General features: G+C 35.7%; 1 protein-coding gene across 1 annotated transcript in view; it reads left to right on the forward strand.

The window, feature by feature from the left end:
- Nucleotides 1-22,879: 22,879 nt before the first annotated feature.
- Nucleotides 22,880-23,707, forward strand: part of LOC107019319 (nuclear transcription factor Y subunit B-2-like) — a 2,222-nt gene continuing 1,394 nt past the window's right edge. Inside the window, exon 1 of the mRNA XM_015219848.2 lies at nt 22,880-22,964. Within this exon, the coding sequence (XP_015075334.1) occupies nt 22,886-22,964 (79 nt within the window). The 5' untranslated portion in view covers nt 22,880-22,885. The remainder of the gene's footprint in view (nt 22,965-23,707) is intronic.

The following is a 23,707-nucleotide window of genomic DNA, read 5'->3' on the forward strand; positions in this document are numbered from 1 at the left end:
AATTTTGTCACCGCAGTTAGCCATATAAGTTCAGTTTTGATCTCATAGGATGGTTGGTTCAGGATTTGAGACTTATTTTCAGTTTGTGTCGTTAAGCGTTTTAACTTTTAACTTTTGGCTAAAATTTGAATTAGGTGAATTTGTTGGGAAACATGCTCAAATTTGAATTTCGTCAGCGTGGTTAGCTACGGAAGAATTGGTTTGGATTTTGAGGTTTTCATATTCAGTTTGTATTGTTAGGTGATTTAACTTTTAACTTTTGGAAAAAATTTGATTTAGCTTAGAATTTTTTGTAAATGTGCTCTGATGAAAATTCTGTTAGTTCGATTAGCTTCGAAAGGTCATTTTATATCTAACAAGATGGTTGTTTCAGGGTTTGAGACTTCCATTTTCAGTTTGTATTGTTAAATGTTTTAACTTTTGGCCAGAATTTAGACTTGGTCAATACTTTTGTTAAACATGCTCAAATTAAATTTTTTGATATAATGATATGTGTCATATTGAGATTAATTTAACTTGTTATCATAGATTTTGCATTGTTTCATTAAAATATGATCTATAAAATAAATTAATATTTTTGAATTTATATTCGTGTTCTTAGATTTTTAAATGAAATAAATTAATAAATATTTTACTATTGAATAATCATTCTGTTAATAATATTTTGAACATATTGTTAATCAATTACTAAGATAACATTGAACTTGAATGATATATTACCAATAAACTAAAAAATAATTAGTTTATTAGAAAAATAAATAATCATACTAAAGTATTTAAAATTTATTACAAACACGGGTTGTGGTGTAGTGATAAGACTTCTACATCTTTAACCAAGAGGTCTTATGTTCGATTCCCGTTGGGTACATAATCATCTTTGTTAGGGAGTGCTTTACCACCTAATGTGGTACTTTTTGGTGTGAATCCAAATTTAGTCGAACTCCAATGTGGGTATTGAACACCGGATGGAAAATCAAAAAAAATTTAAAAAAGTATTTAAAATTTATTGGCAAATTACCAACACATATTTTTTGTTACTAAAATTACCAACCAATTACCAATCTATGAATTGAAAAATGAAGAAAAAAATTTAGTAACTCCTTTCAATTCGTTAGCAAAGGTACTAACCATATACTAACCAAAAATTCGTTGATAGATTTACCAACGGAAATTTTAAGAGTCATATTTCAAAATTTTGTAACATCTTTGTGTGTTTACCAACTGATTTTTGATTGGTAAGTGTACCAACAAATTAAAATTAGTTGGTAATATTTATCGACGAGTTTTTTATCAACGGATTAATATAAGTTGGTATTTGATTGGTAACTCAATTTGCCAACCGATTAATCAATTTACCAACAAATTTTTTTGTTGGTAATTGAGGTTCCTTTTATAGTGTAAGTGTATATACAAATACAAATACATATATTTTCGTCATATACAATTATAATTATGCAAATACAGATCTTGTTATACAAATTACAATGCATAAATAAATTTATATAAAACTGAACAATTTGTATAAGATTAGATGTTTCTATCGAATTATACAAATTAAAAGCTCCATATCAAACATAAAATTGCTATCGAGTGCAATTATACAAACTATAGCTATAGCACAAAAATATGTTTTTATATTTGCTATATGTGAAAGTTACTCTTATTTAAAAGAGGGAAGCTTTAAAGTATAAAGTTCAATTATCATTTTGCTTCTATGTTGAATCAAAATATAACAAAATATTTACATAATTAAATATTAAATAGTAATTATTTATCATGAAATAAATTCCTCCTATTTTCAATAAAAATTAATAAGTTGAACATTTTAATTTTAGCCATGGCAACAAGGCGGATGCGAGGTGGGGAGCTTTTAAGGTTATGCGGGCGAGTGGGATACAGTGTTGGTTGAAGTAGATTTGGTTTTTGAAGTAATGTGGGGCAGAGTAGGTTGTTGGTCTATGCGATTTTATATGGTTTCAGACTTAATTTTAGTTTTTTTTACATGTTATAAGTTAATAGAGCATTATTTATTAAAATAATTTTTTTGAAGTTACTAAAATATTTAAGATAGCAAATGAAATAGTTCAATAAAAACTAAGACGACTTGTTACATGCTTCCCGATTGACCTTTAAAAATAAAACTTTAAGTTATTATCTATTAAATAAATACAACTTAATGAGCAAATAAATTTATTTTTATGAATTTTATTTTAGTATCAAACTTAATTAAAAAGGTAAATATTCAAACTTTTATTGTGGGTTATGGATTAAAAATGGAAAAAATTATTATACTAGAGAGAGGAACACGTATTAAACTTTTACGGATTAAGTTCAACCCGTCCCGTCTTATTGTCATCCTTGAAGCCCATACTTAATTGGAAGAACTTTTAATCTTCTCATATTTAAAAGCTAACTTTCTCTGGAACTACGTCATGTTGCCTTTGATCTTCTCTGTGAAATATTTTCTTCAATTGTAGTCTTTTCACTTTTCAATTTCATCTGCTCGAAGTATACCGGAAATGTATAGAGAAAGAGGGCAATATTGGAGGATTTTTACTCACTCAGAGCTTAAGGGATTTCATTATATTGTTAAAGATTGGGGAAGTTGCTTTTGGGAGTTGTATATAAAGGTTTTGATTCAACCTCGGTCATCCTATTTAAGAAACTCAACACACTAGGTTTTGAGGTATGAACTTTTCCTTTGATCTATCTATGGTGTATTTACTATTTTATATTTGATATGAACTTGCTTGTTACATTGTTGACATATGGTTAACATGATTTCCGTTTCATATTCAATATATGCTTCGACGGGAAATTTCACATCAACACAGGAAAATGTCACCGTATAGCTGCTAAGGAGGAAAAAAAATCTCAATTTTAGGAGAAACTATATTAACACAATCAACATTATTTGATCCACCAGATGCCCCTGTATCTGCTTCTGAATAATATCAAATTAATCTATGCCTTCATATAGTTTCGAAGAGTATGATGCCATGTATCTGCTTATATCTTTTAGTTTATCTTTGAGTTGCTTTAGTTTCTCCACACGTTCACCCTACCTCCCATACTGGTCTCAGAATGTTGTTAAAACTAGTGTGCTCCATGGCATTAGGATAGAACCTAAATGGCACACACTTTATCATTAAGGGGGAGTGACCTCATTCTATTGAGGTGATCTCATTCTATCACCTGAGCTCTAGGACTCACAGGTGATCTCATTCTATCACCTGAGCTCAATGCATTGTTGAAGTCACCACACAGCACCCAAGGGTAATTATATTACAAATCAACATGGGATGTAGCATCCAATAATCTCTCCCAGTGATCCTGCTCATATCTAGCGAACACTATAATGTGAACATGAGTTCTAGGATCCTCAACGACACAGTAAATTGATTCTGCTCATTCTTAGCAAACACTATAGTGAGATAAATGTGAACATGAGTTCTAGGATCCTGATAGAATATGTGCCTTCACTTAACAAGCAATGGACCAGGTCCCTTACTACACTCCAGAAAATTACCAGAAAGTTAAATGCAGTAAAATCAACACAATGATTTTACGTGCAAACCTCCTTGCTTAAGGGAGTAAAACCACGACCTGTTCCACAGGATTTTCAATCGTTTTCACTAATCTTCAAAAGCAAAAGTAAAACACGATGACAACAAACGTAAGAAAGAGTTATCAATCTTATAGTTAAGCAACAGTCCCTATTGCTTAACAAGCCTAAGTAGAAAACTATCTACCCACAAAGCTATCCCACCTGGACAACCTAGACTTTCAACACTACACACTGATTCCTTTATAGATTCAGGAATATTTTACAGTTTAATAACAAGAGAATATATTCCTAACAACTATATGAAAAGCTCCAAAGATTGCTGTTGTTCTTGGAAAAATTTTGCCTTTGTATTCTAGTAGCTTTTGCAAATGTTCTTGAAGAGGTTTCTCTCAAGTTGCAAAAACTACTAAAAAATGTTTAGGAAAGTGTCTTTTGTATAGACAAGTCACTTTCCTAAACTTCTTTGCCATTGGCTGGAAGAGTCACACTTTCTGATGCCATCGGGAAGTGTGCACCTACTTTCTGTACCGTCTCCAGCTGGCAATCGACTGGCTCGTCATCATGAGAGCCTGGTACCTCTACTAGGTCCCTGGGTTTGTTTCATCTTTATGAGGTCCCTAAGTTTATCAAATCATCAAAACTACAAATAACATTTTCCCCCTTTTTGATGATGACAAACAATGATCTTAAATCATTTCCAACATAGTTCCCCCTTGCTATATTGCCCCTCACAGTGTATTCCCCCTGACTGTATATTCCCCTTACTGCAATGTTCCCCCTTTACTTATTTATTATTTAGCTACTTCACAGTTTACTTCCCCCTTTTGGCATCATAAAAAAGATATGCAGTAAACCAGTGATGTCAACATAAATACTGAACAAGATCGAAGCTAAAAAGCAATCAAACAGTAGAGGAAAAGCATTCGCAAAAGAACATAGGAAGAACAGCAAAGGAATAAAGTAACCAACATGCCATCATAACATAAATACATTAAAAACAAACTAAAAATCCATCAACACATTGATAAGCCACACAAAAAAATGACACAGGGAAGGATTGATTAACAGGCTAGGAAGAGGGGGGAGGATGAGACAGGGACTGGATAACAAGAGTGAGTCGTGCATTGGCAGCATCATTATCCTGGATGGCCTTTTCTTGCAGGGCAGTTATCTTCGCCTTCAACTCAGTTCTCCAGAGCTTGAACCACTGAAGAACCAGGTCCCTCACACTGTGCAGTAAGCAGTTCTGCTTTGAGTATAGCAATTTCTGCCTCTTTTCCACTCAACCGCACAGTGAGCTCTTCAACCTCGTGTTTAAGCTGATCCTGGTCCTCAATAAGTTGAGCCATCTTGCTCTTTGGATAGCCTTTTCCTTCAATGCACTCACATTCAACCAAGGTATTCTCAGAGATAGTTTGCTTAACAGTCCCAACCTTTCCAACACTGAGAGGGATTTGAAAATGCTTGAATACAACTTTGAGAAAGTATCCATAACCCATTCCGTGAACACCTTTCCTCTCAACGACAGTTTTGTGAATGTGCTCAATCATTAGACCAGGAAGACTCAGGGCTTCAAAGCTGCACAGCATCTCCATCACATACAAGTCAGCAGCAGTAGCAAGTGTCCTCTTTTCTGTGCGAGGAAGGAGCACCTTGTTGACGAACTCAAAGACCAGCTGATACTCACTCTTCATGATTTTCTTATAGATCCCAGCAACCTTAGTTGTGGGTGTCTTAAAAATCATAGAGGCAAACTCAGAAGAGCAAGGTTTGCCCTGTACAGACCGGGTCCCCTCTTTTGGCACCCTGAGAATTTTGCTCAACACCTCCTCATCCAAAGATATGAAAATATCATTTACCCATGTGAGGATTTTCCCATCGTTCCTGAATTGAATATTGTAGTAAAATTCACGAACCTCTTCTTCATGGAGAATGGGGGAATTTTTGTCGAACAAGTGCAGCCAAGATTGAATCTCCACCATATCGTGTAGAGAATCCATGCCATGAAGAGTTATGATCCCCACATCAAAAACTCTTCCAGCTAGGACTGCTTGTTTCCTCAGGTTGTCAACTACCTCCTGCAAGTTGACATTCTCAACTTTCCTGGCTTGGGAACCAGGTCCCTGTGACCGCTTTCTCTTTTTCTCAGATCTCTTCCCTTTGGACTGTGATTTTTCAACCTTCCTTGTTACCCTTTCCCTTTTCTTTTCTGACTTCTTTTTCTTATTTTTCTTTTCCACTTCTTCTCCAGACAACTCAACCACATTTGCCTCAGGTATTCTAAAATTTGATACCTTGAAGGTTCTTGCACGTCTAACTGCAGCAGTAGAACGTGCACTTGCCTTCAAGGCATCAGCCATCAATTTTTGTGCTGCAGACCTTGTAGTAGGTCGTCTCCTAGGGGCCTCCTCTACAATTTTTTCTTTCCCTTTTCTAGATCCCACTCCTTCTCTTCTCTCAACCTTCCATCTTAATGGCTCCTCCTCACTTGCAGATTCAGACGAAGAGGAAGAAGAGTACCTTCCAAAATCAGGGGTTTTATCAAAGATAGGCTGAGTAGGTCTTACCTCTTCCCTTTCCAGGACTTCAGTATGCTCTGCCCTTGCTTCTTCTCGCATCATGGCCAGGCTTTCAATCACGAGTTCCTCACTCGCTGCCAGTATGTTAGACTCGGAAGCCCTATGTTTTGGTAGATCCCCTTCAAACATGTTGTCAGGCAACATGTCTTGAAACGGACCAGGTCCAGTAGGCACTGCAGAAGTGTTTAGATCTATGGCGAAAAAAGGGTTATCAGGAGTGTCTTGTTGAGGACTGGACGGGGGAGGAAGTCTGGCTTGAGTAGTGGTCGGAGAATAGAAAGCAAGAGGCTCTATTTCACTGAGAGCATCCAACATTTGTTTAGAAGAAGATGAAGAAGAAGACATGATTGTTGTACTGGAAGGTTTCTTTGAAAAGCAAAGAGAAGAGGAAGAAGACAGATTTTGCCCTTGAATTTTGATAAAAACCTTTCGTGAAGAGAGAGAAGAAGTTGAGAAACAGATGAGAGTTTCAAAAAGAAGAAAGGCTTTTTAAAAGAAGTGAAAGGTGCCAGGTCCTGTGATTGGATGCGTCGTTTGAGGGAGAAAAGATGGGACTGATCGGTCAGAGTAACCGATGACTGACACGTGGCATTTTCAACGGTCAAATTTTCAGTTTAAATTTAATGTATAAATGCTAACCTGGACAGGTACCAGGTACCATGGTAGAGTTTAACTTCATTCCTTAACTGTTCTAGTTTCTTCTTTTGCTGAGCAGGTCCCTACTGAGAGTATACCTACAAAAGATACAAAAGAGATCTTTGTTCAGATATTCAAAATTCACACAAAGGATACCTGCACTGCAATTTTAGCCATCAAGGGAGCTCCACTGTTGGAAGCTAAAAGCATCACTTGGAGATCAACATCCCCAACTTTAACCGATTCCTCTCAAATTGATCCTTGCTGAGAGCCTTAGTGAAGATGTCTGCAATTTGCTCCTCCGTTGGACAATATGTGAGCACAATATTTCCCTTCTCAACATTATCTCTCAAAAAGTGATGTCTAACATCAATATGCTTTGTTCTCTTATGGTGGACTGGGTTCTTTCCCATACTAACAGCACTAGTATTGTCACACATAAGAGGAATTGCTTTGATGTGAATTCCAAAATCTTCCAAGTGTTGCCTGATCCACAGTAATTGAGAACAACAGGCTGCAGCAGCCACATATTCAGCTTCAGCAGTTGAAAGAGCCACAGAGTTCTGCTTCTTGGTACCCCAGGAGATAAGTGATGATCCAAGGAAATGAGCCATTCCAGAGGTGCTCTTCCTGTCAACTTGATAACCAGCAAAATCAGCATCTGCAAAACCAACTAGATCAAAAGTATCACCTGCAGGATAAAAGAGAACCAGGTCCCCTGTTTTCTTCAAGTATCTAAGAATACGTTTTGCAGCCTTCAAGTGTGAATCACGAGGACATGCTTGAAACCTGGCACACATTCCAACACTGTACACAATATCAGGCCTGCTAGCAGTCAGATATAACAAGGATCCAATAATTCCCCTGTACATTGTTTGATTCACAAGAGGATCAGATTCCTCTACTATCATCTTGGAATTTGTTCCCATAGGAGTATCAATAGGTTTAGAATCAAACATGTTGAATTTCTTCAGCAGCTCCTTAATGTACTTCTCCTGACATATTGAAATCTCATTTGATGATTGCTTGATTTGCAGACCAAGGAAGAATGTCAATTCACCCATCATACTTATTTCAAACTCCCTTCCCATTAGTGATGAGAATTCTTCAAAGAGATGTTCTGAAGTAGCTCCAAAAATTATGTCATCCACATAGACTTGAATGATAAGCAATTCTTGTTCTCTTTTTAATAAGAACAAAGTATTGTCTATCTTGCCTCTTTTGAACCCATTTTTCAGCAGAAACTTTGAAAACCTTTCATATGCTCTTGGAGCTTGCTTCAGACCATATAGTGCCTTATTCAATCTGAACACATGATTTGGTAGCTCTGCATCTTCAAAACCAGGAGGTTGCTTGACAAACACCTCCTCTTTGAGATCTCCATTCAGAAATGCACTCTTCACATCCATTTGATACAGCTTGAATCCCATAAAAGCAGCAAAAGCTATTAAGATTCTAATAGCTTCCATTCTGGCAACAGGTGCAAAAGTCTCATCATAGTCTATTCCTTCTTCTTGATTGTATCCTTGCACCACCAGTCTGGATTTATTTCTAGTAATCACTCCATTTTCATCAAGTTTGTTTCTGAATACCCACCTAGTTCCTATTATTGTTCTGCCTTCAGGTCGAGGAACCAGGTACCATACCTTACTTCTTTCAAACTGATGGAGTTCTTCTTGCATAGAATTGATCCAGTCTGCATCACTTAATGCTTCTTTAACATTCTTGGGCTCAATAGATGATATGAATGCTGAGAATGCAACTAGATTTCTTGTTTTTGATCTAGTTTGAATTCCAGAATTCAAGGGTGAAATGAGATTGTCAAGAGGATGTGATGAACTATGCTTCCATCCTGACTTTGAAGCAGACTGATTTGGCAGATCAACATGTTCTTCTTCATCAAGAGTGACATCATCTTCTGGGGAGTCTGATGTACTCTGGCTGGAGTTTGGAGTAGTACCAGGTACTATATCATCCTGTTCATCCTCAGCATCCTCTTCAGGTAGAGTATGATTCTGATCATCACTGTCATTTTTCAGTTGTTGATCTGCATCAAATTCAGCTCCTTCAATCTTCTTTGATTTGAGCATTTTCATCACATCATCATAATCATTTGATCCATCATTCTTCAAGCTTCCATTTTCATCAAATACAACATGAATGCTTTCTTCAATGCATTGTGTTCGTTTGTTGAATATTCTGTAGGCTTTGCTGGATGAAGAATATCCAACAAATACTCCTTCATCACTACTTGGATCAAATTTTCCCAGATCATCCTTCCCATTATTCAGCACAAAACATCTGCATCCAAATGCTCTAAGATAGCTCAGCATTGGCTTTCTGTTGTTGAGCAGTTCATATGGAGTCTTATTCAAGACAGCTCTTATTAGACACCTATTGGTAACATGGCATGCTGTGTTAACAGCTTCAGCCCAGAAACTTTGAGGAAGATTTGATTCAATAATCATAGTTCTGGCAATGTTCACCAAGGTTCTGTTCTTCCTTTCCACTACTCCATTTTGTTGAGGAGTTCTTGGAGCAGAGAAATTGTGGCTTGTACCATTTTCAATACAGAATCTATCCAGTGTTGAGTTTTCAAACTCTGTGCCATGATCAGATCGAATGCTGCAAACAACTTGATTCAATTTGGTTTGAATCATTTTAAAGAATACCACCAACTCTTCAGCTGTGTCTGCCTTTGATCTCAAAAATCTTGTCCAGGTGTATCTTGAATAATCATCAACAATCACCAAGATGTACTTCTTGCCATTTCTGCTTTGAACCTTCAGGGGTCCACACAAGTCCATATGAAGCAGCTCTAGTGTTCTTGATGATGTTACTTGATTTTTGGGCTTAAAAGATGATCTGATCTGTTTTCCTTTAACACAAGCTTCACAGATTTTATTTTCAGCAAACTTCAGTTTGGGCAGACCTCGGACCAGGTCCTTAGAAATCAGTTTGTTCAATAAAGATGAGCTTACATGCCCCAGTCTACGATGCCAGAGATCAGCATTCTCATTCTGAGCACTAAGACATGTCAGATCATCTCCATGAGATGCTTCTAAGTTTGCCACATACATATTTTTACTTCTGTGTGCAGTGAGAATTACTTTGTTTGTAGTTAGACTCACCACAGTGCATTTCTCAGAAGTGAATTTGACCTCATTCCCTTTGTCACAGATTTGTGACACACTCAACAAGCTGTACTTCAACCCATCCACATGGTAAACATTGTCAATTGAATCTTCAAGAGATCTTCCTACTTTGCCAACTCCCAAAATGTACCCCTTCTTGCCATCACCAAAAGAGACACCTCCTCCTTGGAGGGTCTTGAGTGAGAGGAAGTTCTTTACATCACCAGTCATATGCTTAGAGCAGCCACTATCCATATACCAACATTGACTGCTGCTCCTCTCACTCACCTGCACCAAAAATCACTTGTTAAGCTTGGGAACCCATTTCAGCTTGAGTTCCCAGTAGGCAGACAAAGGAGTGATTAGATTGTATTTAGTCCAATATGGTAGATTTTGAAGCTTTCTAACAAAGGACATAGGAGCAGGTACAGATTTTTTCTTTGAAAATCTGTGAGTTGAAACATGCTTTGGAGGACCAGGTCTCTCTATTGGTACATTATGCCTTTCAGCATAATTAGAGAACCCTTCACAGGAGTTTTTCCAGCTAGCACAGTCATTCTTCAAATGTCCATTCTTACCACAATGGAGACACAGCAGATTGTCAGACACAAACACATACTTACTGTGAGGATTATAAGGAGGACTTATGTTCAGACTTCCTAGTCCTTTCTTATTGAAATTACTCTGATTTGTTGCATTTGAAAGTAACTTTGAGGATTTGGTCCACTTAAGGGATTTTTCAAGTTCTTCCTTAAGTTTCACAATATCCTGTTCTAATTTGTTACTCTTTTCAAGTGACAGACCAAGGTTTTTCTCAGAGTTTTTCAATTTTTCTTGAATTTCAGCTTGCAGACTATTTGACATTCCATTCAGCTTTTCAGCTTCTTCAGTAATCTGATTCAACTGGTTCTTAAGTTCAGAGTTATTTGACTCTAGAGACACCATTCTTGACATTTTCTCTTCAAGTTTAACTTTGTTTTCAGTTAAACTGTCAAGTTCAGCATTCATGGTGTCTCTTTCAGATGTTAACTCTATCACAGAATCAATCATGACTTTGGCCAAAGTTCTCAATTTTTTAAGAGAATATTTATCCAAGTCATTTTTCATATCTAGAAGGGTTACCTGATTGTCCTCTTCTTCAATTTCTGTGTGAGCCATGAGAGCAAACATTTCATTGAAGACAGTTTCCTCCTCATGCACAGCAACCATGGACACATCTTTTGGCTCATCAGGGTCTTCTGAATCACTTGAAGAATCTCCCCATGCAGCAAGAGCCTTTTTGACAACCATATCAGCAGCAGCTTTTCGATCTCTGTTGCCAAGTACCAGGTCCCTTCTATTTTCTTTGTCACTCCTATGTTTTTGATGTTCCTTGCTTTCATTCTTGAGCAAAGGACACTCTCTGATGAAGTGCCCAGATTTTCCACACTTGTAGCAAGTATCACCTTGAACAGCATTTCGAGTACCATTTGTTCCCCTTTTATAAACTTTGTTCTTCCTTACAATTTTTTGAAATCTACTGATGAGATATGCCATATCATCATCACTAGAATCTTCATCTGATTTATACTTCAGCATCAATGACTTGTCCTTCTTGGCTTCCTTCTTTGACAAATCATAGTTTCGATTCATCTCATGTGTCTTCAGATTCCCAATCAAAGCATCCATAGTCAGCACCTTCAGATCCTTGGCTTCTGTAATGGCATCTACCTTGCTCTCCCAAGACTTTGGAAGAATTCGAAGCACTTTTCTGACTTGTTTGGTCATGCTTATAGGTTCACCCAGACTTCGCAGCTCATTTGTAATGGAAGACAACTTGGTGAACATGTCATGTATTGTTTCTCCTTCCTTCATTTTGAAGTTCTCATACTGTGAGGTAAGCATGTCAATTTTAGATTCTTTGACTTGTTCAGTTCCTTCATGTGCAGTCTTCAGGCAGTCCCAAATTTCCTTAGCAGACTCACAGGCTGACACTCTGTTGTACTCATCAGGTCCTATCCCACAAACCAGAAGGGTTTTAGCTTAGAAACCTTTTTCAATCTTTTTCCTGTCAGCTTCGTCATATTTCTGCCTAGGCTTTGGAACAGTAATAGTCTTCTCTCCATCCTTTTCATCCATCATCGGAACAAATGGTCCATCCAGTACAATATCCCATAACTCGCTGTCTTCAGCCATGAGGTAGTCATGCATTTTAACTTTCCACCAACTGTAGAAATGTCCATTGAAACGAGGAGGTTTGTGTGACGACTGACCTTCTTCGAGATTAAGTGGAGCAGCCATTCTAGAACAAATATCACTTCCTTGGTGTTAACCAAATAGGGAGTGCCTGCTTTGATACCACTTGATAGAATATGTGCCTTCACTTAACAAGCAATGGACCAGGTCCCTTACTACACTCCAGAAAATTACCAGAAAGTTCAATGCAGTAAAATCAACACAACGATTTTACGTGGAAACCTCCTTGCTTAAGGGAGTAAAACCACGACCTGTTCCACAGGATTTTCAATCGTTTTCACTAATCTTCAAAAACAAAAGTAAAACAGGATTACAACAAACGTAAGAAAGAGTTATCAATCTTACAGTTAAGCAACAGTCCCTATTGCATAACAATCCTAAGTAGAAAACTATCTACTCACTAAGCTATCCCACCTGGACGACCTAGACTTTCAACACTACACACTGATTCCTTTATAGATTCAGGAATAGTTTACAGTTTAAGAACAAGAGAATATATTCCTAACAACTATATGAAAAGCTCCAAAGATTGCTGTTGTTCTTGGAAAAATTCTGCCTTTGTTTTCTAGTAGCTTTTGCAAATGTTCTTGAAGAGGTTTCTCTCAAGTTGCAAAAACTACTAAAAAATGTTTAGGAAAGTGTCTTTTGTATACACAAGTCACTTTCCTAAACTTCTTTTCCATTGGCTGGAAGAGTCACACTTTCTGACGCCATCGGGAAGTGTGCACCTACTTTCTGTACCGTCTCCAGCTGGCAATCGACTGGCTCGTCATCATGAGAGCCTGGTACCTCTACTAGGTCCCTGGGTTTGTTTCATCTTTATGAGGCTCCTAAGTTTGTCAAATCATCAAAACTACAAATAACAGATCCTCAACAACACAGTAAATTGATTGATCCTTAACCTCGATTATTGTAACATTAAGACACTTTTCCATATCAGTCGAATTCTACCATTTGGCATCTCACTATAATTACAGCCAACTTCCTACCTTAGAGCATCCTGTAGAATTCTCACATAAAGATTAGGGATCAAGGATAAATGTAATGTTAAAAGTTGTTGAGTACATACTTAAAAGTCCTACTACAATAGAAATATATAATGATACGAGTATACGTTGACTACTACTACTAAATTAAAATTACGGAAAAGGGCCTAAAATACCCTTAAAGTATTAGAAATTATACAAAACTACCCTCCATCTACTTATTGGCTCTAAAATGTCCTTCCTACCCACCTATTGGCTCCAAATACCCTTGTCATCCACCTTTAAATTCAAAATTGACCACTTATTTAACGTTTTAAAATTTAAACTATTTAAATATTTTTTAAATACATGGCGCTAAACTATTTGATATAATTTAACTTATTAATATAATCTATAAATCAATCCACTTCCCACCCATTACTAATTAAACCCCACTCAATTAATAAACCTGCCCCATTACTAATGCAACAACAGAAAACTACTACCAATGAGTGTTTCTAAAAATTTGAGGCGAAAATGCCTATAGAAGTACAATACATTCAAGTTTTCAATCAAAACATATTTTAAGTCAAGTGTCTAAAAAAAATTACCGATAAACTTAAAAGTCTTACTTTATCCATCTTAATGATTCGTTTGTCTCAATTATGTGATGTTATTTAATAGAAAAAATTTCTTTTAAAAAAATATATTAAAGTTTTAATATTTAAAACAAATCATAAATATGTATAAAATTATATTAAAAAAAGTACATGAATTAATTCGGGATGTACTAATTCTTTACCTTTAATCATAAATTTCGAATTCAAACTTGAAAGAGAATCCTATTGAAAGTCTAAACTATATAAGCGACTCAACCTAAATTTAATTGGAGCTTGGATTAAGACTCGAATAATTTTGGATGTCGTTTTCAGAAATCTGTAATTTCGACGTGTTTTAGCAGTGTTTAGGGCGATTTTGATAGTAGAATTGATTTACTAATTCGGTGGGGTCTAATTAGTATGAGTGGGTAGTGAGTTGGTTTATAAATGATATTAATAAATTAAATTATAACCAACTAGTAAAATTACTCGCGCTTCGCGCGAGAATTTATTATCATGGAATGTATAAATAATACTTAAAATCGATCAATCATTAAAACTAAAATAGTATATCATCTTACATACAAGATTATGTAGTAACAAATATTACTAATGTAAAGGACAATAAAAATTATTACATCTTATTATTTATTCTTAATAATCTAAGCATAAGTTAATGACTGAAAAAATACATGCCAGGATCTGTAACATAAATAGTGTGTCAATGAGTCACTCAACATGAGCAAAGTACACAAATATTTATTTGCGAAAAAGAAGAAGAAGAAGAAGAAGAAGAAGAAGAAGAAGAAGAAGAATTTTTTATGTTTTAAAATGAGAGGAAATTCTTCTATTTATAGATAACAAATGTTAGTGCGAACAAACATTTATTGTGCCTTATCAGAAATATTACAACTATTTGAAAAAGTTGCAGCCCTTCGGAAAGATCACAACCTTTCATAGAGTTGTAACTTTTCATAAAAGTGACAACTCTTCATTAAAGTCGCAACTTCTCATAAAAGTCGCAACTCTATATAAAAGTCGCAACTCTTCATAAAAGTCACAACTTTTCGTAAAAGTCACGTCTTTTCATGAACGGGGAAGGTTAGTGTTGGAAATAAATAAATATAATAGGAAATGCTGGCTTATGGTGGCGCTATGTAGGCGAGCCTAGGGTTCTCTTTTATATATATATGATAGTTGAGCGCCAAGTATTTTAAAAAGAATTTAACAGTGTACATTTAAAAGCGTTAAATAAGTGGTCAATTTTGAACTCAAAGGTGGATGACAAGGGTACTTTGGAGCCTATAGGTGGATCAGAAGGGCATTTTGGAGCCAATAGGTGGATAGAGGGTAGTTTTGTACCATTTCCAATACTTCAAGGGTATTTTAGGCGCTTTTTCGTTAAACTTATAATAACTTATCCTAGTCGACTTCAACTAGTACAAGACACAACCTAAGAAGGCTTGTCGACATTTAATTACTCAGTCCTAGTGTGACTCTAACTCTATAATAGTTAACATTTGTCCTCGTTGGTTGTACCACATTTTTCAACCTGTGTCATATCTTCAACTTCCTTTATCTTTAACACTTCCTCTCAAGCTAGTGAGTGGAGGAACAATTACTTGTAGCTTGCTTCGAAACCCTACAAATACTTCTTTTGTCAATGCTTTGGTATGAATGTCAGCTAGATGATCGTTGGACCTCACAAACTGTGTAAGAAGTTGTCCTCTCGCCTTTTTTTCTCGAACAAAATGTATAGTCCATCGCAACATGTTTAGTTCTAGCACACATAACTGCATTGCTTGTCATGTACAAAGCACCAAGTTATCATAATATAATGTAGGAACTAACTTGACGTACACCTAATGATCATGAAGTAGATATATGATCTATGTCATCTTTGTTGCAGTGGATGTCAATGCTCTATACTCAACATCAATACTTGATCTTGCTACTATGGCTTGTTTCTTGGAAGTCCAAGAAATATAATTGTACCTAGGTAGATGCTATAGCTTGTAGTTGATTTCTAGTGGTGGTACAACCTCCCACATCAACATCTGAATGTCTATACAATCTATAAGATGATTGTGAAATTATTTTGAGTCCAAGGTTTAGAGAACCTTTGATGTATCTGAGAATTCTTTTGACTCCTTGAAGGTGTTCAATATTAGGACTTTGCGTTAATTGACTTGCTAGTTCACATGAATGATAGCAAGTCTTATGACTGTCAATCATTCTATATAAAAAGGCATCTACACGACCTCCTGCAACTTCATGTAAACAATGCTTTTGAGCCAAAATAGTAGCTACACCCTTTGCCAATGTCATCTCTGTCTTGTCCGGTAACTAAGCAACATAATTACTCGAACTCAAATGAATTCTTCCTTCAAAATACTTGACCTCTACTTTCATGGAAAGTATAAAAGACCAAGATCTTTCATAGCAAATTCTTTTCCAAGTTGTTGAACCAACTTTGAGACACGTGATAGATTACTTCCAGTAATAATAATGTCATCTAAATATAAGAAGAGGAATATGGTACCTTTGTGAGTTTAGAAAGTAAATAAAAAGGGATCTGTGTTACTACAAATGAAACCAACACGTAGGAGAAGCATGCTAAACCTATCAAACCAAGCTCTTGGTGCTTGTTTAACAAATCCAGAAGGTTGACTTATGTATACTTCCTCTTGTGGGAAACCATGGAGGAAAGCATTTTTGACAACTTCTTGTCTAACTTCCCACTTAGAGTTGAAAATAATGGATAGAACCACCCTAATAGTTGTGGTCTTAACCATTTGGGATAAAAGTTTCTTCAAAATCTATCCCTTCAAGTTGAGAGAAAATCCTGATAAAATGCTTTTATCTATCTACTAATCCACTGATCTTCAACACTTATTATGAGCCAACCAAGTTTATACAAGCTGATTTGGGCTCCAATATCCATTTCTTGTTGGTATGTATAACATTGATTTTCTCCTGCATAGTTGCAAGCCAATGAGGTGACCTCAGTGCTTCCTTCGTAGTATTTGGTTTCCTCAAAATTTCCTCTTTGTTCTTAGCAAAAAGTGACAGGTGATGTTTCATTCCTTATGTCTGTTAATCATGTGATGCCTATGCGGTGTAGGAGGTATATCAACTAATGAAATAGAATGTAGTGTAGTATCTTCATATTGTTAATGATGTGTTAGATTCCACTTTGAAAGATCAACTTATAAATGTATATCTTGTGACCTAGTCACAGAGAAGGTGGGATTTGATGGACCACCTCAATCTGGACATGCATGTGCAACATGTGCCTCACTACCACTAGTTGATCTTGAACCTGCAACTTGATTCTCATCATTACTTTCTAAATCTATACTTTCAACCTTCTCGTCATTACTATCGTCTAACTATACATCTCAGGGTCAGCTACTATAGGGAAGACCTATGCGAAGAAAATATCATTAAGAGGTATAAGGGTTGTTTTAGTAACATTTTCACGAGTAGCTTGTGTATTAGCAACTTGTACTTTCGCTGAATTAGGATCATCATGTGCCTACCATTTGGAAAATTCAACAAAAGTAGCCGGATGAGGTGAGACATAAGGTAATGTGTTTTCATCAAAGACAACATATCTAGACACATACACTCTCCTTGTTGAAGAATGATAACATCTATAACTCATTTGTGTAAACTATTGTTTCCTTTGAACATACAAGGATAAGTCTTTGGACGCAACTTATTGCTACCCTTTATATATGGAAAACATGAACAACCAAACACTTTTAAGTTGTTGTGATCAGGTCGCTCACTATAGAACTTAACAAATGAGTCACCATCTTTAAGACCGAGGAGGGCAGTGTATTAATGAGAAACACTATAGTGAGAAAAGCCTCAACTATAGAAATAAAGGTAGGCTAGCATGGAGTAGAAAGGTTAAACCAGTCTCAACATATACCTATGTTTTCTTTTTGAAACTCTATTTTGTTCAGTTGTGTTAGGACATGAAACATGTCTGACAATGCCACAGTTTTCCAAATATTTAATGAAGTTTGTTTTGATGAACTCACCACTTGCATCACATTGGAATATCTTAATTTCTTTAGGAAACTATTTTCCACCATTTTATGAAGTCTTACAAAGACTTCAAAAAAAGCAAATTTCTTTTTTAGTGGATAAAGGCAAGTATATCTTGTGTGTCATCTACAGAAACTACATAATATCTCATATGTTAGGAGGATTCAACAGGGGCAGGACCCCAGAAATCACAAAAAAATTTCAATAAAAGGTTCCTTCTCAATTTTATTTTCAAGCCAAAAGTTTTACAACTTTTTCTCAACTAACAACTAGAACAAACTGTAGTCATTTTAGTCCAACTACTAACTTTGGTGCAACTATTACTATTCAAAACTTTTAAATGACTTCCACTAGGATGTCCTAATCTAGTATGCCACATAGAGATTGTTATTTTCCAAATCATAAATTCCACTCCTCTTAGATCCTTAGCCAGTAGTATACTTCTCTTCTTGTCCTTTACGACAAAGTTAGTTTCATCAAAATCAAAAGATTATACTTCACAAATTTGCTAATCAAGAGTAGATGTTTATTAATCTTAGAAACTACAAGCACTTTTCTTTATTTCTGCCTGATCTAGTTGTGTTCCCAACATGTGTTGTGTCTAATTGGATCCATTCCCTACAACGATTTCATCTACTCCATTGTAGTGCCTTAGACCATTCAGAATACCTAAGTTATGTGTCATATAACTACTTGCTCTTGAGTCCACATACGAAGTGTCATCAGTACCAGGTGTATTCTATTATATTAACAACATCTAATGCTTTTGGCAGTTCATATGCATCTTGATAAGAGTAGTCCCACATGTAAAAACACTTAAGAGTGGTATGGTTATTCCTACCACAAATTTGACATGATTAAGTATTTTTACTTTCCTTGATTCCACTTGGGAAACTTTGATTGTTCTGAGAACCTATTCAATATTGGTTATTCATGTTCCCTGTCCAACAAGCTTTGTAGCCTTTTCCTCGGGAGTTGAAGTTGCATTTTTCTCTTCTTTGATAGTAATCTCCTCTTCTTTTGCCCCTATTAGAGAATGACATGTTATGATTCTATTGTGATACCTCTTCTTCATCATCCCTCATCAAAATCCCTTAGCGCATTGACAAATTGATGAAAAGTGGGATATGGTGTCTTATCTAGAATGACAGTCTTGAAGATTTTCTACTTTAACCTAAACCTCTAGAAAAATTGATTACTTCGCTATCTTCATCCACAAGTTTGTGAATGGCCGCAAGGACATTACATTTGTCTTTGAATTCCTTAATGTATTCATCAATCTTTTTTATTCCAGCCTAACACATTGCAGTTGTTGTTTGAGCTGAAACACCTTATCTTTTAGTGCTTGAAGGTAAGTTTCTTCCAAACATTCTCATATCTCGTTGGCATGAGCAATACATAATCATATACATGCTTTTATCTGTAAAGGTGCCTGAGATTCAACTTCTTAGCAACACATCTTTCTCCTTCTAGTCATCAATGCTGCCACTATCTTTTACATCCTTATCAGTCGCTACAATTTTCAATAGTCTGTCCAAGAGATCAACTACTTTTTGTTGGTTTAGTGAGACCAACTACTTTTTGTTGGTTTAGTCTTGGTGATAACATAGGTTAGTATTATCACCTAAATCAACTAGGACATTTGTAGCCTCATATGAGAATGTTTGTTGGCTTAAGTTCAATGGAGCAAGATGCAATGAGGTGGTCAAGTAAAGATGTGGAGAGAGTGTTGATAGAAAGGTCTATTGCAAATTGAATGTGTGGTTATTTTTTTTAGATTCAATATTTAAAGAGCGTAAAAGCTTTAAAGCTCTGATACCATGTATAATTCTCATGTAAATATCGGAGAAATCAAGAATTGCTTTAATGTTAGAAACTACATGCTTTTACATAGGAGGGAGTCCTAGGCTAGATATAGGGATTGGGACAGAGGGAGTATTTAATTTACTATGGGGTTATCGGTTAATCCGTTAAGAAAAACCTCAAACTGGTAAGAACTGATAACCCGATAGAAAAAAATCAAAATCGTTATCAAAATTGCTAAACCAATAGCTCAATATTGCAAAACCAATAACTTTTTTTCAGTTCAGGTTATCGGTTTCGATTCGATTTTGAACAGCCTACCTACTACGATACAAATATATTATTACACGAGTATAGGTTGACTACTACTACTACAATTATAATACCTTATCCTAATAGACTACAACTAGTAAAAGATACAACGACCTAAGTAGCCTAGTTGACATATAGTAGTTCAGTCCTAGTGTAAATCTAACTCTGTAATAGTTAATAGTTGTACACGTTGGTTGTACCACCTTTTTCAGCATGTTCCATATCTTCAGCTTCCCTTATCTTTAGCCCATCCACCCTTGAAAAATATTTGTCAATACATTACTGGCTTTGAATTCTCTCACTTGTATCCCTAGGCATCCAAACACTTCAATTTAATGATTTACTAGAAAGAGCCTCACCTCTTTCTGTTTGTGGTCCTGATTCAGGCCCGATGATATTCCAAGTGGAAAAGATCATATTGGAACAAATGTAATGAGGTTGTCAACACCTATTTCACCTTGAGACATGATTTGATTGCCACTCCTTTGAGGTGGATCTTCTTCCATCATGCCTGACTTCTGCATCACCTCATGTGGTGGTTGCAACTTAACAATATTACATAGAAGTTTTATCTGCTATCTTTGTCCCTACCTAGGCTTGGCTTACAACTTGCCAAACCTGTTGCTTTTTCCTAGTATTCTTCTTAATCACTCCAGGTTCTATCACAATCTTCTCTTGCCTAAGATCAATATGCTCTACACCTGCCTTCTTGATTGTCCTCCGTCTTATATCAACATTAAGCATCATTATGCCCAACTTTCAAGCATCTATTGCAATATTTCGGTCTTCAATCATACTCAACTAGTTGATACCACGACCCAGAAGGGGTTCCAATCACAATTATCTGAGGCAAAAGGCAGTGAAACAAATACTTCAATCAAAATCATAACAAATGCTATCTTCTCTCCACTAACCGTGAAGCTATCTATACGTAGAGGTCTACCCACTGCATTTGAAACTTTACTTGACGCTTCTATTGACCAATAACCCACAGGTGGCCAAGCTAAGAACCTCATGATCAAGTTCAAAGTCTAGTTTCCATTGCTTGAAAACTAGTCTATTATTAATATAGTATTGTCCTTCGGTAAGTACTCTCTCCTTTTATAGCTTGCTCTGAAATTTAAAGATATAATACCCATCATCAGGGAAAAGAACCCCAGGTTTGTCCTTCCTCACTCTAGTTGAGTAATTGTCCATTTGATTCAGCGAAGGTGTGTCACCCAATACATAACCAATTAGGCCAGATTCCCAAGTCTTAACATGATCCTTAATATCATCTTCCTTAATTTGCATACTTAAAACCCCATTCTTAAAACTCGGAGGAACATAGTTTACAGACCTACCCTCACTATGATTTCCCCACTCTGGTCTAGTGGTTGGAATTGGATGAGTGTTTGTTTCATCATCAGAAAAATATTACCGCTGAAATACTGGGTCTCTACTCTCCTACTTAATAAATCATAGTTGCACCTCATCCTCCAAGCTACTTGCAACAGCTTCCTCAGATACAACTTCAAATCCTGGAGGTAGATAGCTCCCAAACCTGATTGGCGGAAGATCCCTAAATATGTCAGCTACCGGAGTGACATAGTTTCGGTCATGGGTCGTTGCTCTATCTTGTGCCATATCCAATTCCGATCACAATTGTTACCTTGTTATTGTGCACCTGGAGAATGCTACGAGTGCCTAAGATGCGTACTTGTATGTTCAGTTCACATATCTTTAACTTAGTCAAGCATTCTTCAAGGCCATACATGGAAACCCAAGTGTTAATCCAATCCATCTTAAATCCACCTAAATGTGTCCAATTCACCCATTCCTGGTATGGGTAACTCTACACACTTTGCATAAATAATGCATTCAAAGAGTTGGAGAAAATAAGAACTTCTTGGTGTAGGCTGAACCCTCTTGGTTGATACTATTGTTAGAGTTATATTTGTAGAAATGTAGTCATCACTTGCTAATCTCAAGAAAAACTAATAAATTTGACAACACGTTAGGAAGATATGAATTAACTCATCAGATAAATTTCGATGAACGACTAAATGTAGTTTCTTGTAAGTTATGAAAGAATATTGTAAATTATAAAAGCTTTTCAACAAACTTTGGAGACACCAAACAAACAGAATTAACATCAACACAAAAATTCAACTTCAACGTCTCAAGTATCAAAGAAAGCTCTAACTGAAGGATAACAATATTAGAGAATCCAAGACAAAGATATTGAATCGCACATATGCTATTAATAGGTAGCTTAAAAATACACCTTCATAGCTTCAAATGTGTTAACATTTCACATATACCATGGTTTAAGATGAAGATGATGAATTGATCCACCTTTGACTATGCATAAGTGTCCCTCTTGGAGAATATGATGGAATCCCATAATAGGTCCAATATGTTTCATGAGAGTTTCACTAGATATCTTGCTTACAACACATTGAATCATATTTAACTTTTCTTAGAATTATTTTTTATACAAATTTAAACATTTACTTCAACAAGAATTGAGGGGTCTATACATAGTTACTTTATGTATTGGATGAGGAGTTTTTTTCATCAAAATGTGCAACTTTGACAGAATTTTTGAGTAGGATTGGAACTATAAATTGTTGAGAAAGGAGAATAGTAAAAGGGAAACTTCTTAATAGTTCTCAATTTTTAAAACATCTAATAAATAAAGGTAAGTTAGTAAATTATCCCTTCAATTTATTAATTTCCTTAATAAGCGTGAAAGGAGCTAAAGTAACACTTCTGTTGGGAAGGAAGAAGTAGTAGTAGTATATAATTATGTCGTTATCATTCAATACTCATCTGCCTAACTGTGAATGCCTATTTATCTCGTTCATTATGTGGTGCTTCCACATGTCGTCCCCCCCTCCCCCCCACCCTCTTTTTCTTAAATATTTTAGCGATATATATATGGTCATTTTAACTTTCCAACAGCCACATACTATAGATTTAGAGAGAGAGAGAGATATCTGTTAAGAGAGAGATGAATAATGGTTATCGTGTTGGTTCAAGAAAAGGAAGATTTCGTGGACGCAGATCCGCTACCACTTCACTTACCCTTTGTATGCTACCTAGCTTCTCTTTTACTTTTATAATGCATTCCCCTTCCCCATGGAACATTTATGAAACTTTTTATCTGCTTTATATATTTTTAATATCATTACTCAAGTTGATAGTCTCATTAAGAACAATCTCTCTACGTGCACAAGGTAGGAGTAAGATTGCATACACATCACTCTTTTAGACTACACTTGTGAAATTCCACTGAATTTTTCATTATCTTCTTTAACTCTATTGTGTGTGAATATATCAGTTGATCTAGTAAAGTTGAGTTAAAACTTATGTATACATTTCTTTGCTTGTTGTATCATCATGTTCTATACATCCATCATTAATTAGTTGGGGACTATATATGCATTTTTTCCATATGCATAGTTGAAAAGCTAGTTGTTTGTATATCAAAGATCAATAGATCGATTCATGGCAATGGTGATTGACACAACCATTTCTAGTTTTCTTTTGGAACTTTTAAGACAAAAGGGAAACAATTTGCATTCATGCAATCTTTTCAACCTATAGTATATCCTCTCTACCTCATTTTTGTTTGTGTCTCCCCTCCAAAAAGAATAATAAAAAGAGAGCAAGAAATAAACCGTCTGAAGCTAGCATCTTTAAAAACCAGCTAGTGGTATTACACAAATTAAAGGCATTAATTTTGGCATAAAAATTGCCTAATGTGTTAGTTAAAATTTGAGGAGATCTTTCAATATATATATATATATATATATATATATATATATATATA

Source organism: Solanum pennellii, chromosome 5 (assembly GCF_001406875.1).
Source record: "Solanum pennellii chromosome 5, SPENNV200".
Lineage (NCBI taxonomy): Eukaryota > Viridiplantae > Streptophyta > Magnoliopsida > Solanales > Solanaceae > Solanum > Solanum pennellii.